This window comes from Lithobates pipiens, unplaced genomic scaffold (assembly GCF_037356315.1).
Source record: "Lithobates pipiens isolate NorthernLeopardFrog02 unplaced genomic scaffold, aLitPip1_a1.2 Scaffold_19, whole genome shotgun sequence".
Classification (NCBI taxonomy): domain Eukaryota; kingdom Metazoa; phylum Chordata; class Amphibia; order Anura; family Ranidae; genus Lithobates; species Lithobates pipiens.
The window spans coordinates 435,588,409-435,603,287 of record NW_027507764.1 but is presented as its reverse complement, the minus strand read 5'-3'; the positions used below and the strand labels follow the sequence as shown (position 1 = coordinate 435,603,287).

The following is a 14,879-nucleotide window of genomic DNA, read 5'->3' as shown; positions in this document are numbered from 1 at the left end:
TGACCTAGAGAGCGCATCAGCTCGACTACTGCAGGAACCAGGTTTGTACGTAATCGTGAATTTAAAACGGGAAAAGAAGAGACTCCACCTGGCCTGTCTGGGGTTCAGACGCTTAGCATTCTGTAGGTACTGTAAATTCTTGTGATCAGTAAAGATCGTTATGGAGTGAGGGGAACCTTCCAAGAGATGATGCCTTTCCTCCAACGCCAATTTAATTGCGAGAAGTTCCCGATCATCAATGGCATAATTTCTCTCTGCCTGAGAAAATTTTTGGGAGAAGAACGCACATGGTTGACGTTTCTTCTCAAAGAACTGAAGAAGCACAGCTCCCACCCCATCGAAGAAGCGTCTACTTCAATAAAAAATGGGTTCCCAGGATTTGGTCTCCTCAAGAGAGGTCCAGAGACAAAGGCCTGTTTCAGATCATGAAACGCAGAGATAGCCTCGGGAGGCCAGTCTTTGGCATTCGCACCCTTCTTGGTCAAAGCGATAATAGGCGCGACAATGGAAGAGTAATTTCTTATGAACTGCCTATAATAATTTGTGAAGCCAAGAAAGCGCTGTGTGGCCTTGAGGCTAGCGGGAAGGGGCCAGTTGGTAATGGCTGAGACCTTTCCGGGTTTCATGCGAAGAAACAGGACCTCAGAACATTCAAAGGAACATTTCTCCAGCTTGTTCTCTCTAAGGCGCTGAAGTACGGTGCGTACATGGTTTCTGTGAGCAGGCAGACTTTCAGAAAAGATGAGAATATCATCCAGATAGATGACAACAAACTGGTACAGTAGATCCCCGAATATTTCATTGACGAAGTTCTGGAACACAGCTGAAGCATTACACAAACCAAAAGGCATAACCAGGTATTCGTAATGCCCATCCCTAGTGTTAAACGCAGTCTTCCATTCGTCACCTTCCCGTATTCGAATGAGATTGTATGCACCTCTGAGATCCAACTTAGTGAAAATGGAAGCCCCCTTCAACCTGTCGAATAGCTCAGATATTAGCGTTAAGAGGTATCGGTTTTTAATAGTCACTGCGTTTAAATCTCTATAGTCGATGCAGGGTCTGAGGGTACCCATCCTTTTTGGCAACGAAAAAGAACCCTGCTCCTGCAGGCGATGAGGATTTCCTGATGAAACCTCTCTCCAGATTCTCGGCAACATACTCAGACATGGCCTGGGTCTCTGGAATGGACAGAGGGTAGGTACGACCCCTGGGCAGGATTGCTCCAGGGACAAGGTCAATAGCACAGTCAAAAGATCTGTGGGGAGGAAGCACCTCAGCAGACTTCTTACAGAATACATCCCGGAAATCACTGTATGCCGCGGGAAGATCAGACGATACGGATGTGGCAGCAATGGGAAGTTTCCCCCTGGGGCTCACCTTTAGAAGACAGGACGAGAAATACAAAGGACCCCAAGTCAGGATCTGCCCAGAGACCCAGTTCACATGTGGCGAGTGGAGCTGTAGCCAAGGAAGGCCCAATACAATGGGGGTAGAGGCCTTGGGTAGGATGAGGAAGGAGATCCACTCCTGGTGGAGTATCCCTACCACCATCCTAATAGGTAGCGTCTGGAAACGGATATGGCCCCCTGGGAGCACAGTGCCATCAATTGCCGAGACTACCAGTGGAGTAGCGAGGGGAGAAAGGGTAAGCTTCATAGAAGAAGCAGTTCTCCAGTCCATAAAATTGCCGGCAGCCCCGGAGTCCAGATATGCTAGGACCGATTGGGGAGAAGTGCCTACATGGAGGAACACCGGAAGAAGAAGACAAGAAGGTGATGTTTCTGGGTCCAATACGCCACCTTCCAAATGTATTACCCGAGCGTTTCCCAGACGAAGCAAGCAGGAGTCACGAAAATGACCCTTGCCCCCACAATAAAGACACAAGCCCAGAGTTCTGCGCCTAGCACGTTCTTCGGGGGTTAGTCTGGTCCGGCCCAGCTGCATGGGTTCCTCAGCAGACAGAGGATGCTCCACAGGGCGACGGGGAAAAAGTTCAGGCTGACTAGGACCTAGGGGGTGCTGGCGTCTTTTTTCTAAGGACCTCTCCTGGAAACGAATGTCAATCTGATTGCATAAGGAAATTACAAGGTCCAGACCGGCGGGGATAGCTCTTCCTGCCAATTCGTCCTTCACTCGGTCAGAGAGGCCATGTAAAAAGGTTGCGACCAGGGCCTCATTGTTCCAGCTCAATTCAGCTGTGAGGATACGGAACTGAAATGCATATTGTCCCACTGAACAAGATTCTTGGCGAAGGCGTAAAAGGGCACTAGCCGCACAAGAAACCCGAGCTGGCTCCTCAAAGATATTACGAAAGAGCTTCAAGAAGTTGGACAGGCTGGAAACCACTGGATCATTTTTCTCCCACAGGGGAGCAGCCCAGGCTAAAGCTTCACCGGAGAGGAGAGAAATGATATAGGCTACCTTTGCCCGATCAGACAGAAAGTTTTGAGGCTGGAGCTCAAAACTAATGGTGCATTGGCTGAGGAAGCCCCTGGAGGCCTTGGAGTCTCCAGAGAAATGGGACGGAGCTGGCAGTAATAATGCATGCGTGGATGCAACTGGTGCGATAGGTGCAGCTGCTGACTGTACTTGAGGCTGCAGGTTCGGGGTTCCCAAGGAAGCCTGTAGCTGCTCAAAGCGGGAAGCCAGATCTTGAAGGAATCGCATCACCTGAGTCTGATTAGATTCCTGGGTCTCGGGTCTCTGAACTATGCCCTGCAACGGATCGACTGCAGGAAGCGGCACGTCAGACGGGTCCATGGCTGATCAAACTGTCAGGTCACCTTGAGGCCAGGTGACAGATGCACACTGTAGGGATCAGGAGTGCCCCGCAAAGTTGTGGAACCTACGGTTGACTGCTGCGGAGGGGAGTCAAGGTGATAAGGAAGGCAGGGCCTCCAGAACACCAAGACAGATCCCACCGGGGTTAGAGCATAAGATTCCCTGGGGTGCGGAGTCTAAGAGCCAGCAGGTGTTCACCAGAGCCTCTAGTGGTGAGGATGGACCGGGCTGCAACTGGCTCCAGGTCGCGACCCCCAGCTCGCACCCACAGTAGGCAACAGGAGGATAGGGATAGTAAGGGATAAAGCCAAGGTTGGGGGCCACAAGCAGACAGGAATAGTCAGGGACACGCCAATAGGTCAGGATCACAGGCAAAAAGGGATAGTCAAGGACACGTCAAAGTCGGTAACGGAACAACAGAAGAGCACACGGCAGGTAACAGGAAGCTAAACACACAAAGGTTGATCAGCAGGGTTGGCCTGCAGTGCACAGGTTAATATAGAGTTCTCTGATAGGAGCTAGGGTGGAGCCATGCCAGAGGATGGATTACAAAAGCAGTCAGGTGAGGGCCGGCTGGTCTCTAGAGATGAACACATGGAAACGAGTAAGCAGACAAACTCTATAGCATAACCATGACAGTGGTACTGTGATGGCGCTTACACACGACCGGACTTTGACGGACTAGGTCCGACAGAACAAACCCGCCAGACAATTCAATCGCGTGTGGGCTTCATCGGACCTTTGCTGTCTAAAAATCATACGCACTTTAGATTTAAAATGCGTTTCAAATCTTTGCGGACGTACTCGAGTCCGGTCTAAAAATCCGTTCGTCTGTATGCTAGTCCGACGGATGAAAACAGACGCTAGGGCAGCTACTGGCTATGAATTTCCTTATTCTAGTTCGGTTGTACATCATCACGCTCAAATCTGTCGGACTTTGGTGTGCTTGTGTGTGGCCAAGTCCGTTTGTTCGGAAAGTCAGTCGGAACTCCGCCAAAAGTCCATCGGGAAGACAGTCGGACCTAGTCCATGAAAAAGTCCAGTTGTGTGTATGCAGCATTAGTTGTCATCTGTTGGGTATTCTTACGCAAACTGCTTAAATAACTTCAACACCTTTCCAAATGGGCCCAGCCCTTTCACAGGTCCTTTTCAGTATTAGGATGCATCGAAAAGGACTTAGCTGGCCTGAATGCTTCCAAGACTCCAAACCCTAAAGCCTTAGGCCCAGAGGGTGCAGTTAGTGACAGCTTCAGATTTTTATGGACCGCCCTATGAGAAAACTATATATGAGGCTGGGCTGTCCTCCTCCAAGGATTCGTCAACCTCAAAAGGAGTCTGATCTCCAAGGGTGGGAGAGGACCCTCAAAAGGCAGTGCCTGCACTGAAGAAGACCTAGACTGTTTATGGTCTTTCTGGCATAAATTCTTAGGAATATATGTCAACTGTTCCAGCAAAGTGGGAGAAGCAGTTGAAAATTCCACTTTGGACACAAAGAAGTCCTAGAGGAAGTGAAGTGAATGAAAAAATGGATGCTGCTTTCAAGCTACAGCCCGTCTTTTATCCCAGAAAGGAGTTTGTGGAAAGCAGACCGTCTCTAATGGCAATGCTGGAGCTTAGGCACCCTTGTTTCTTGTAACCCGGGCATCAGATCTCTCATTTCTGCTACATCTGGGTTGGGGGTTAATGCAGTACAGCACCAGATCATTAGGGGAGTGTTGGCCTCCTAGTGTCCACCACCTGGAGGCCAGAAGACCCAGGTTGCTTCCTGGCCCATGCCAAATTTTATGAGCTGCTTCTACTGCATCCTTGCTAGTTCCGCTTCCAATCTGAAAAGGGCTAAAGGCTAACATGGTGCCCATACCTGTGCAGTGCAACCTCTCGGCTGTATATGCACGTATATGCAGATGGCAGTGGGCCACACCGGCGCACAGTCCAAAGGCCTTCCTCGTCTCCATCTGGACACTCACCTGGCACTTAAAGAGACTAAGAAAGAATAGCTATGCAACACCATGGTATCCTCGAAACCTCATAGATCCCAGGAGCAGCAGGGACACTGCTGATCACACTAAAAGCCTCTCCCACAGCCATAAGGCAGGGAGCCAACACAACTTTGTACACAGCAGAGCTGCAATTAGATCAATCTTTGCCAATCCTGGTCAGGCTACCCAACAGGGTCTTCAGGGACTAGGCTCTGCTGCAGAAGACAACATCTCTGGATCTGCAAAGCACCCCTCCAGCTAACTCATGATGCAACTACCGGCAAAGGTGAGCAACACAAGCAGGATCCAATGCCAGTAATAGCCCTTCCCTTTTTTTTCACACCACTGTCTGGATAAAGCCCTCTAGGAATATGAAGATCCATAGGGACCAATCCAAATTTCTGCTGCTATAGAGCACAAAGGCTCAGAAGACAAAAGCAGTAGTCCAGGTCCATCACCTATGGACACTAGCAAAAAATTGAAGCACTGTGGAGAGTGTAGGGGTTATGGAAGGTTGAGGTGAAACATAATCCAACGGTCTAAAAATGAACTTACTTGGCTATTGCCACTGAGACACTGTACTCTGTAGGTAGCAGTAAAAATTGTAACTGAGGTGACTGAATTAGGTCAGTAAGGAAGCACAGGGAAGGAATGATACAAAATTATTGGTGCCTGCTATGAAGTGAACATGTCACTGAACCCTCACAGTCGATTGAAAACTACAAGCTGTCTACCATGGTGGCACAAGGGGCTTGTAGTTTACACACTCAGAGTGCTATAAATAAATGATATGGTTGTGCGAGAGGAGCCCCTTATATCGGTGCCCCTACGTTTCAGAAAACGTCACATTTGCGAGTCTGCAAAAGTGCATGGTTTCATGTGGCTTCATTTTGAAAAAAGGATCAGGACATTTTCCCCTGCGTTTCCTGCAGGTACAGCAGCCAATTCAAATTAATGGGGAGAGGACTCCATAGTGACCGCAGGAAATACTGTTAGCAGACAGAAACCAATGTAGTCAAAAATATTTGTTAGGTGCTATTTTAGCCAACAGGAAAATGTAATTGGAACTATAGGAAACAATCCAGAAAATGAAAAGTCATTATTTATTATTATGCCACATGTGATTTTAAAGCGGAGTTGTGCCCAAAAATGGAACTTCCGCTTTAAGTACTGGTGACCCCCTGACATGCCACATTTGGTATGTCATTTTTCTTAGGGGGGGGGGGGGGGGGAATCGGGTACCCAGTTTTAACAGGCACCAGGCTCTCCCTTCTTTCTGCCTTCGCAGTGCATACCTGGCTGTGAAGCCACAGCTGGGCGCCCACAGTTACAAAGCTGGCGCCGTGGAGAGGAGGACTGTGTGACAGGTAATTGTCTGTTTATTAAAAGTCAGCAGCTACACTTTTTGTAGCTGCTGACTTTTAAATGGGTGGAACTCCGCTTTAAGAAACTTTCCTACCCACAAGGTGGAGCTGGAGTTTAAACATAGGACCTTGATAGCAAAAAGAAAATATAAAGGATCAATGTCACTGTTAAAATAAAGTAGGCAGTCTAGAAGACATGTTTTTGTGTTAACACACTAATAAATAATACTGGGTGTTAAATGTTGAAGATGTTAACAAAAAAATAAATCCTGTAGTTCCAGTGAGGACCAGAGAGGTGATAAATTATTCTATTACTAGGATCACAGATATCACAAGGAATTCCGTTTTATTGTGAAATAAAATGGGTTTAGATTAAGCACAGAAAGCAGTCATGCTCCAGTCGGAATTTCTCCAATTAAAATGTGTAAAAATATTAAATCAGAACCCTCTTCTATTCTGAGAAACCTCTCATCAAAAAATAACAAATGCATTGCATCAACTTTGCAAAAAGAATTCCGGCAACTCGTTTGCTTCTTTTTAAATCTTTATTGAGCGCAAACAGCAGTGCGACATGAAAAACGCCAACATGTTTTGGCAAAAGCCTTCCTCAATGCTATGAGGAAGGTTTTTGCCGAAACATGTTAGCTCTTTGATGCTGCACTGCTGTTTGTGCTCAATAAAGATTTAAGAAGAAGCAATCGAGTTGCCGGCATTCTTTTTGCAAAGTTGATACAATGCATTTGTTATTTTTTGATAAGAGGTTTCTCAGAATAGAAGAAGGTTCTGATTTAATATTTTTACACATTTTTGGTGTATGGGACACAATGGCCTGAGCACCGTTATTCAGCTCATCATCCTATAAACATGCGGTAGAGCTTGGGTGAGTTTTTGTCTGCATTGTATCAACTGGTGATAAATAAAGAGTTCGATAAACAAGTGTCCATGTGTATTAAATGTAATTTCATTGGTATTCCACCAATTGGATGTGTTTGTTATCCACCATTACCAGTGATAAGAAACTATAACAATCCAAATGAAAAATAAATTGGCCTCTTACTAACTCCCGATGATTATAAGAGATCATCTAATGCATGAGGTATGTAAATGCCCGACGCCTGGCCACATCCTCTGTGTGTCTCCCGACCTCCAAGATGGATGGATGGATGGATGGATCCAATGCTCAGCGTCCCCACACCACTCACTCTGGACTCTGACTCCACAGCGTCCCAGCACAGCTTGCCTCACTCAGGATGATCACTGTGCTTCACTCCGGTGTGTGTGCAGGATAAGGGAACACAGAAAGAAGGCTTATCGCATAGTATGTGATACAAAATACTGAAGCGCTACTATGTGTGTTTTAAGCAAACAGTGTTAAATCCAAATAGAACAGCTGTACCATTAGAATGATCTTTAAGAATAAATAAGTAAATAATTTTAAAAAATGGTTGCGCTTATTCCAATATAAACTAAAAACATAACATAATAAATATAATTGCACAAAGTCCCATAGATGTGTAAATATATAAATTATATAAAGTCCTCTTAATGGGTTAAGAGTGATCCCTTGAAGAAGTCACGTGATCTGTGGCACGTGTCGGAAGGAGTTGGTGACATCACTTCCAGTGTCTGTTACCCTGTAGTAGCGGTGAGGAGCAGAGCTTCAGATCTCCCCGATTTGCCTTATAGAATTTTGATGTTATATATAAGACGATAAATTGTGTGAGTGTAATATTGCAATTAATCCGTGCTTTACTTATAATATTGCGCAATGAAAGTTTTCCTTTCTTTATGCACTGTGAGCAACCTCAGAGAACAGCTGAGATCTACATACTAAAGGATACACTGAATACCTACCTTCATCAGCAGCACACCCATGTTTTTGGGACTATTTAAGATTTTATATTTTAAAGGCACTACTTGACCCAGTGGGGTCATCTCTTAAGGTGAGTGGGCATTGCACTCGGTGGTGAAAATGGTGTCACTTGTCACGGAAACGTTTGGAGGATGGTCACGGAAACGTTTGGAGGAGCAACGTATGAACACTTAAGAAGTCACTATTAACTCATTAAGAGGACTTTATTATTTACCGTATTTTTCGGACTATAAGGCGCACTTAAAAGCCCTAAATTTTCTCACAAAATCGACCGTGCGCCTTATATATGACCTGTTGACATCGCTGGAGTTCTTTGGTTAATGCACCCGGAATGATGGCAAGCACCGAATTAGTTTTCTTCACTTGGGCTTTGACAGTATCTGTCAGATGGGCGTGCATGGAGTCACAGATCAATAGGGATGGAGATTTGTGGAAAAAGCCACCCGGTCTCTTACCGTAAACCGACGTACCGTAAACCTCTCTCAGGTTGTTCTACTGCGTGACTGATAGCAATGAGTTTGAAATCCGCTTCGTAAGCATGTCTCTTAACAGGAGCCATTTTTGGGGCAGCGGGTATACCGTAGAAAATTAACGAATGAATGCGCACACCTCCTGACTAAGATGGCCGTAATGCCCAATCCAAGCAGTGCAGCTTCGTGGGATTACCAAAGCTAGGAAGCTGCACTTCTTGGATTGGGCATTACGGCCATCTTAGTCAGGAGGTGTGCGCATTCATTCGTTCATTTTCTACGGTATACCCGCTGCCCCAAAAATGGCTCCTGTTAAGAGACATGCTTATGATGCGGATTTCAAACTGAAGGCTATCAGTCATGCAGTAGAGCATGGAAATAGAGTAGCTGCGAGAGAATTCAACATTAATGAATCAATGGTACGGAAGTGGAGGAAGCAAGAAGATGCCCTGCGCCAGGTAAAGAAGACCAAACTGAGTTTCCGAGGAAACAAAGCAAGATGGCCACAGTTGGAGGACAAAATTGAACAGTGGGTTATTGAACAGAGAACCGCAGTTAGAAGTGTCTCTACTGTCTCTATTCGACTCAAAGCAACAGCGATCGCACGCGACATGGAGATCAACGGCTTTCGAGGAGGTCCCTCTTGGTGCTTCCGTTTCATGAAAAGGCGGAATCTCTCTATCCGCACAAGAACCACTATGTCACAGCAACTGCCAAAGGATTACGAAGAAAAGCTGGCCATTTTCCGTACCTACTGCAAGAACAAGATCAATGAACAGAAGATCCGGCCAGAGCACATCACCAACATGGACGAGGTCCCCCTTACCTTTGATATCCCTGTAAACCGTACTGTCGAGAGAACAGGGACCAGTACGGTATCTATACGCACTACAGGAAACGAGAAGTCATCCTTCACTGTAGTTCTCGGTTGCCAGGCTAATGGCCAGAAACTACCACCCATGGTCATTTTCAAGAGGAAGACACTGCCAAAAGAAAAGTTCCCGGTTGGCATCATCATCAAGGCTAACCCGAAGGGCTGGATGGACGAGGAGAAGATGAGTGAGTGGCTGAGAGAGGTTTACGTCAAGAGACCGGGTGGCTTTTTCCACAAATCTTCATTCCTTTTGGTCTGTGACTCCATGCGCGCCCATCTGACAGATACTGTCAAAGCCCAAGTGAAGAAAACTAATTCGGTGCTTGCCATCATTCCGGGTGGATTAACCAAATAACTGCAGCCACTAGATATAGGTGTCAACAGGTCATTTAAAGTTAAATTGCGAGCTGCGCGGGAGCATTGGATGACAGAAGGCGAACACACATTCACCAACACAGGGAGGCAACGCCGGGCGAGTTACGCCACTATCTGCCAGTGGATCGTGGATGCCTGGGCGAAGGTATCAGTCACCAGTGTAATCCGAGCTTTCAAGAAGTCCGGAATTATCACTGAACAGCTAAGTACCGGTACCGATGACAGCAACGAGCCTGACTCGGATACTGATGAGAATGATGAGAGGGATACGGGCGTGCTTGATGCCGAAATCGCCCAATTGTTAAACTCAGACACTGAAGATGAAGAATTTGATGGATTTGCGGGAGAAGAATAAAGTGAAAAAGTGAGTGTCTGGTTTTGTACGGTATTCACCGGTAACTGAACAGTGTTAAGAGTTATTGAAGAATAAAGTGAAAAAGTGAGTGTCTGGTTTTGTATTTAACTGAACAGTGTTAAGAGTTATTGTTATAGACCATTTTATGGTTATTGCTAAAGAGTTGAATAAAATTTGACTTACGGTACCGCATCAGAGTTTTGTTTCATTAAATGCGCCTTATAATCCAGTGCGCCTTATAGTCCGGTGCGCCTTATATATGGAAATATCCCATTAGCAGCCGATCATTGCTAGTGCGCCTTATAATCCGGTGCGCCTTATAGTCCGGAAAATACGGTACATATCTATGGGACTTTATGCAATTATATTTATTATGTTCTGTTTTTGGTTTATGTTAGAATAAGCATACCATTTTTCAATTATTTACTCAATGTATAGTATGTAAAAACAGGGGGTTTATTTAAGCTAAAATATTCACCTACAACAGAGATAATATTAGGCAGTAGAGAGAGGATGATCCAGCATGGAGATCACCAACAAATCTGTATGCTCATCATGTCACAGCTCCTATCTGATTCCAAACGCGTTTTCCCTTAACAATGTACATCTGGGAATGGAGGATGGAGCTGGGGTCTATCTCTATAGATAACATTATCCATGTGACTGATGATTTAATCAATACTCATCATCATTAGTTTTAATATAAACCTATTTTACTTTTTTTAATTATATTTTTTACTTAATAAATTATATATTTATATATAATTGAACATCCAGATTTGTTGGTGATCTCCATGCTGGATCATCCTCTCTACTGCCTAATATTAGTATATCTGGTGTAAGTGCAAATTTTAGCTTAAACCCCCTGTTTTCACATACTATGCGATGAGCCTTCTTTTCTGTCTTCCCTTATCCTGCATACACACCTGAGTGAAGCACAGTGATCATCCTGATTGAGGCAAGCTGTGCTGGGATGCTGTGGAGTACACTGTCAGTGTGGAGTCAGAGTCCAGAGTGAGTGGTGCGGGGATGCTGAGCGTTGGATCCATCTATTCATCTTGGAGGTCGGGAGGCACACAGAGGATGTGGCCAGGCAGGTTAGATGATCTCTAGATCTAGAGATCGGGAGTTGGTAAGAGGCCAATTTCATTTTCATTTGGATTGTTATACTTTATTATCACGGGGAACGGTGGATAGCACATCCAGTTGATGGAATACCAATGGAATATTTTTTGATACACATGGACACTTGTTTATTTAACACCAGTTGATAACACTGTTGTTATAATTTTTTTCCCATTATCTCCTTGTATCCAAGAAGTGGTATAAATGCAGCAGTTTACACTTATAATTAGCGTGTGATTTTCACACATTATTCTTATATTCTGAAAAGGAAATTTACAGATAGTCAGGCATTTTACCTTGAGAGGTGGAACTCGCGGCTCTTCCCTAGGTGGGTGCTCCCTGTCAGCTTGACTAGAATTGGAGGATGATCGAGTTGGATGGTCATCATCTATTCTTGGTCGTTTCTCTTTGTAGTTACCAAAAGTATGCAGCTCTGCCGTTTTTCTTTTTGAAATTTCAGGTTCACGACTAATTGTTTCAGGCTGTTTACTATGTTCATATGACTTGCAATGGGAACTGCTTTGGGAGCCGGCTTGCTGTTTATGAGATTTACTTCTGGAAGATTCATAATATCCAGATACTTCTGCTGAGGTACAATAAGGTTTATCGTGAGACTTTGAGTGAACAGACTCATTGTTCTTAGAATGGATTCCATCAAATCCTTCTTGAGAGGGAGATAAATATTTTTTATCAAGAATCCTATAATGACTTGAATTGTTTTTAATTGTTATGGTATCAGGTGGTGACAGTTCAGTGGCAGATGAGACACTTTGTTTCTCCTGGTCTGTCTCAGTCTTATAATGTTTTTGAGTCAAAGCATCTTCTGACAAAGAAGTATCAGAATTTGGAGTTTCTGAATTATATTTTAGGTTTTCAGAGCTTTCATGCTCTGTACCAATGGTGTCTGCTTGTGATGCCTCAGAGTAAGCATCAGTCTCGTCTTTTGAGGGTGATCGAGATTCATCAGATGAAGTTGGGGAACTTGCTTGCCTAGGCGAGAGGTGATCATTTGGAGGGGGGCTATATGCAGAAGACGCATCTGAATTTGCAGGTAAATTTGTTGTATGTCCAGTTTCAGATGCAAGTGCTATTGAAGATAAAGAAGATGTTTCTGATATTAAAGGTACATCTGACATGGGAGAGGCTTCAGAAGTTAATGGCAAGTTAGATGCTGGAGACGGTTCAGGTGTTAGTGGATGATTAGAGGCAGGAGATGCTTCTGATAACACTGGAGAGGTGGAAAGTGGTGAGACATCTGAAGCTACAGAAGTTGGGGGGCTTTCTGCAGTTGTTTTTTGTTGACTTTCTGACTCAGCATTTTCAAAACTTGACACCTCAGACAGAAAAGCAGCTTCAACAGATGCAGGAGTGTAAGGTTCCTCTGAAGCAGACTGTGTGTCACCTCCAGGAGAAGCCAGGCTTACACATCCTCCTTCTGGACTTTGGGAAGAAAAGGATGTCTCAGAAACACATGCAGCTTCAGAAAACTGTTCCTCTGGCTCACTGATCAATTCCATCTCAACAGCAGCATTCTCCTCAATGCATGTAGAATCAGCGGTTGCACTGCATGCACCATTATCCTCTGATGTATGTAAATCTTCAGTTGGTGGTGCATCTTGTTCAGCTGGTTCCCCAGAGGAACTATGAGAGGACACAGAAGGAGTTGGTGACCTGCAATCAGTTATATCACTTGTGACTTCCAGGGGGGTTCCTTGCTCCTCATCACATTTAACTTCTTCCTCAGTTTTACATTCTGAATTAGGCACCAATTCATCCTCCATGACAACACAGGATTCAACATTTTCTGCAGGCTCTTCTTCATCTCCATTCTGTGAGTCTTGGTTTGTTACCTCTTCAGCAAGCTCTACTTCATCTTTATCAACATCTTCATGACACTCACAAATGCTGGTCTCCACCTCTTCTGCAATCTCTTCATGAATTAATGACTCTTCAGATATGAGTATGTCCTCTAATTCTCCCTCTCCCATCACATCCTTGGATGTAACCTGATCCATGTTGCACACAAGGTTACACACAGTTTCTTCAACAACTTCAGTTTCCAACACAGCAGGCGTTTCATCACTAGCTGGTGTGCTACTCTCAAACTGAGTAGATGGACCAGGTAAATTCAAAGATGTTTCTAGAGAACTGCATTCATCTTCACTGCTGTTTTGTGCAGAGGTGAGTTGTAACGATTCCTCTTTGGACATTCCAGACCTACATACAAAAGAAAAGGGAAAGAATCTCAGAGCCGTCAAACCAAATTATTAAAAAGAAAAGTAGTTTTAAAATCTGAACTTAAAAAAGCTTAACGTATAACTAATAGCAAAACTTTTTTCACTTTTGGATAGAGTGGAGAGGGATTAGACCACCTGTCCCTTTTGCATTGCTGTCTGTGTCGTTGTTAAGGAGATTCACCGTCTCTATTTGTCCTGTTTACCATTATCATTGAAAGTGAAAGAAAAAAAAAAAAAGTATGAGGGGAAAAATCTTCCAATGGGAACACTAGTTCTTTTGACCTGGGGGTAGCCAATGAATGCCCTTAAATTGTAGGAATTTCCTCTCACTTTCTGTTTGGCTATAGGACAGGATGTAAAGGAAAATCTCCACAATGGGACAGATGGCGAAAAAAAAATCTGATGGGTTATAACCCTCCCATGTTCTATCCAGAATGAAAAAAAGTTTTGCCTATAGTTCTACTTTAAAAACAGGGCCTGGCAAATGTGCCCTACAACAGGAAGCTGCTCCACATTCTGAGAGCCAGGTAAATCATTCTGTTACATAAACAGTACTAAAAATAGCAAAGCAGGAACCATCTAATTCTATGAGTGTCCTAACAAAAGGACAAGACCCAGTTCATTCTGGTAGTAGCTCTAGCGGTAATGCTGTGGTAGTTCCTTCCAGGGTCTAGTTATGATTATAGAGGCAGTCACTGCCTAGTTATAGCAGAGTTAAAGAGTTGGACACTTCCTGAGATTACTGGCAGGTATTTCCCAAGTGTAGCATTGTTAACGTGGTGGTCCTTACTCAGGAAAGCAATAACCGCTTCCTAAGTACAGTAACAATAATTCCCTAGATAGTTGTTACTGCTCCACAAGTTGAAGCAGTGGTCATATCCTGACAATAGTTGTGGTTCCTCCTGGTAATTTCTCCTGTCTTCTCTTATATCCTCTCTTCTGGTCTGTTAAATATAACAATGAATGGGTTTTGTAATGTCTGTTTTACAAGTGCAAAAAAAAAAAAAAAAATGTTGATCTTGCCAGAAAATTAGAACTGTCCTATGCTCTCTGCCTGTGTAATCTCAGAGTGATTGTTTAGTCCTTCCTGTTCTCATCTTGGACAAGAAGTCAATTAGTCCCTATGCAGTGGATTAAAAAACAGCAGGAGTGGTACAACAGTTTAACAAAATACAGTGGGTGGAGCTGACACTACTCATTCTTCAAAATCCTGTGTGTTGTCATCCCAAAATAAGAAAAATAAGAGATCAACAGGTATTCCTCTTTTCCAGAAGGGTTTTTTAAAGGGACAAAATATGGGAAATGTGTAGGTGTTGCATACTGCATATGTGTTTTTATTTTTTATATTTAAATTAACATATGCTTTATGTAGGGGTCAGAAGTAGTTAATACAATTAAGAGCTAAACAATATTTATCCAAAATTTTTGGAAAATGCTAAAGAA

The 14,879-nt window shown here is 44.1% G+C and overlaps 1 protein-coding gene across 1 annotated transcript in view; it reads right to left on the bottom strand.

Moving 5' to 3' along the window:
- The window catches only part of ASXL3 (ASXL transcriptional regulator 3), a 192,495-nt gene that overhangs the window by 16,293 nt on the left and 161,323 nt on the right, over window positions 1-14,879 (bottom strand). The window contains exon 12 of the mRNA XM_077492629.1: window positions 11,496-13,416. Within this exon, the coding sequence (XP_077348755.1) occupies window positions 11,496-13,416 (1,921 nt within the window). The remainder of the gene's footprint in view (window positions 1-11,495; window positions 13,417-14,879) is intronic.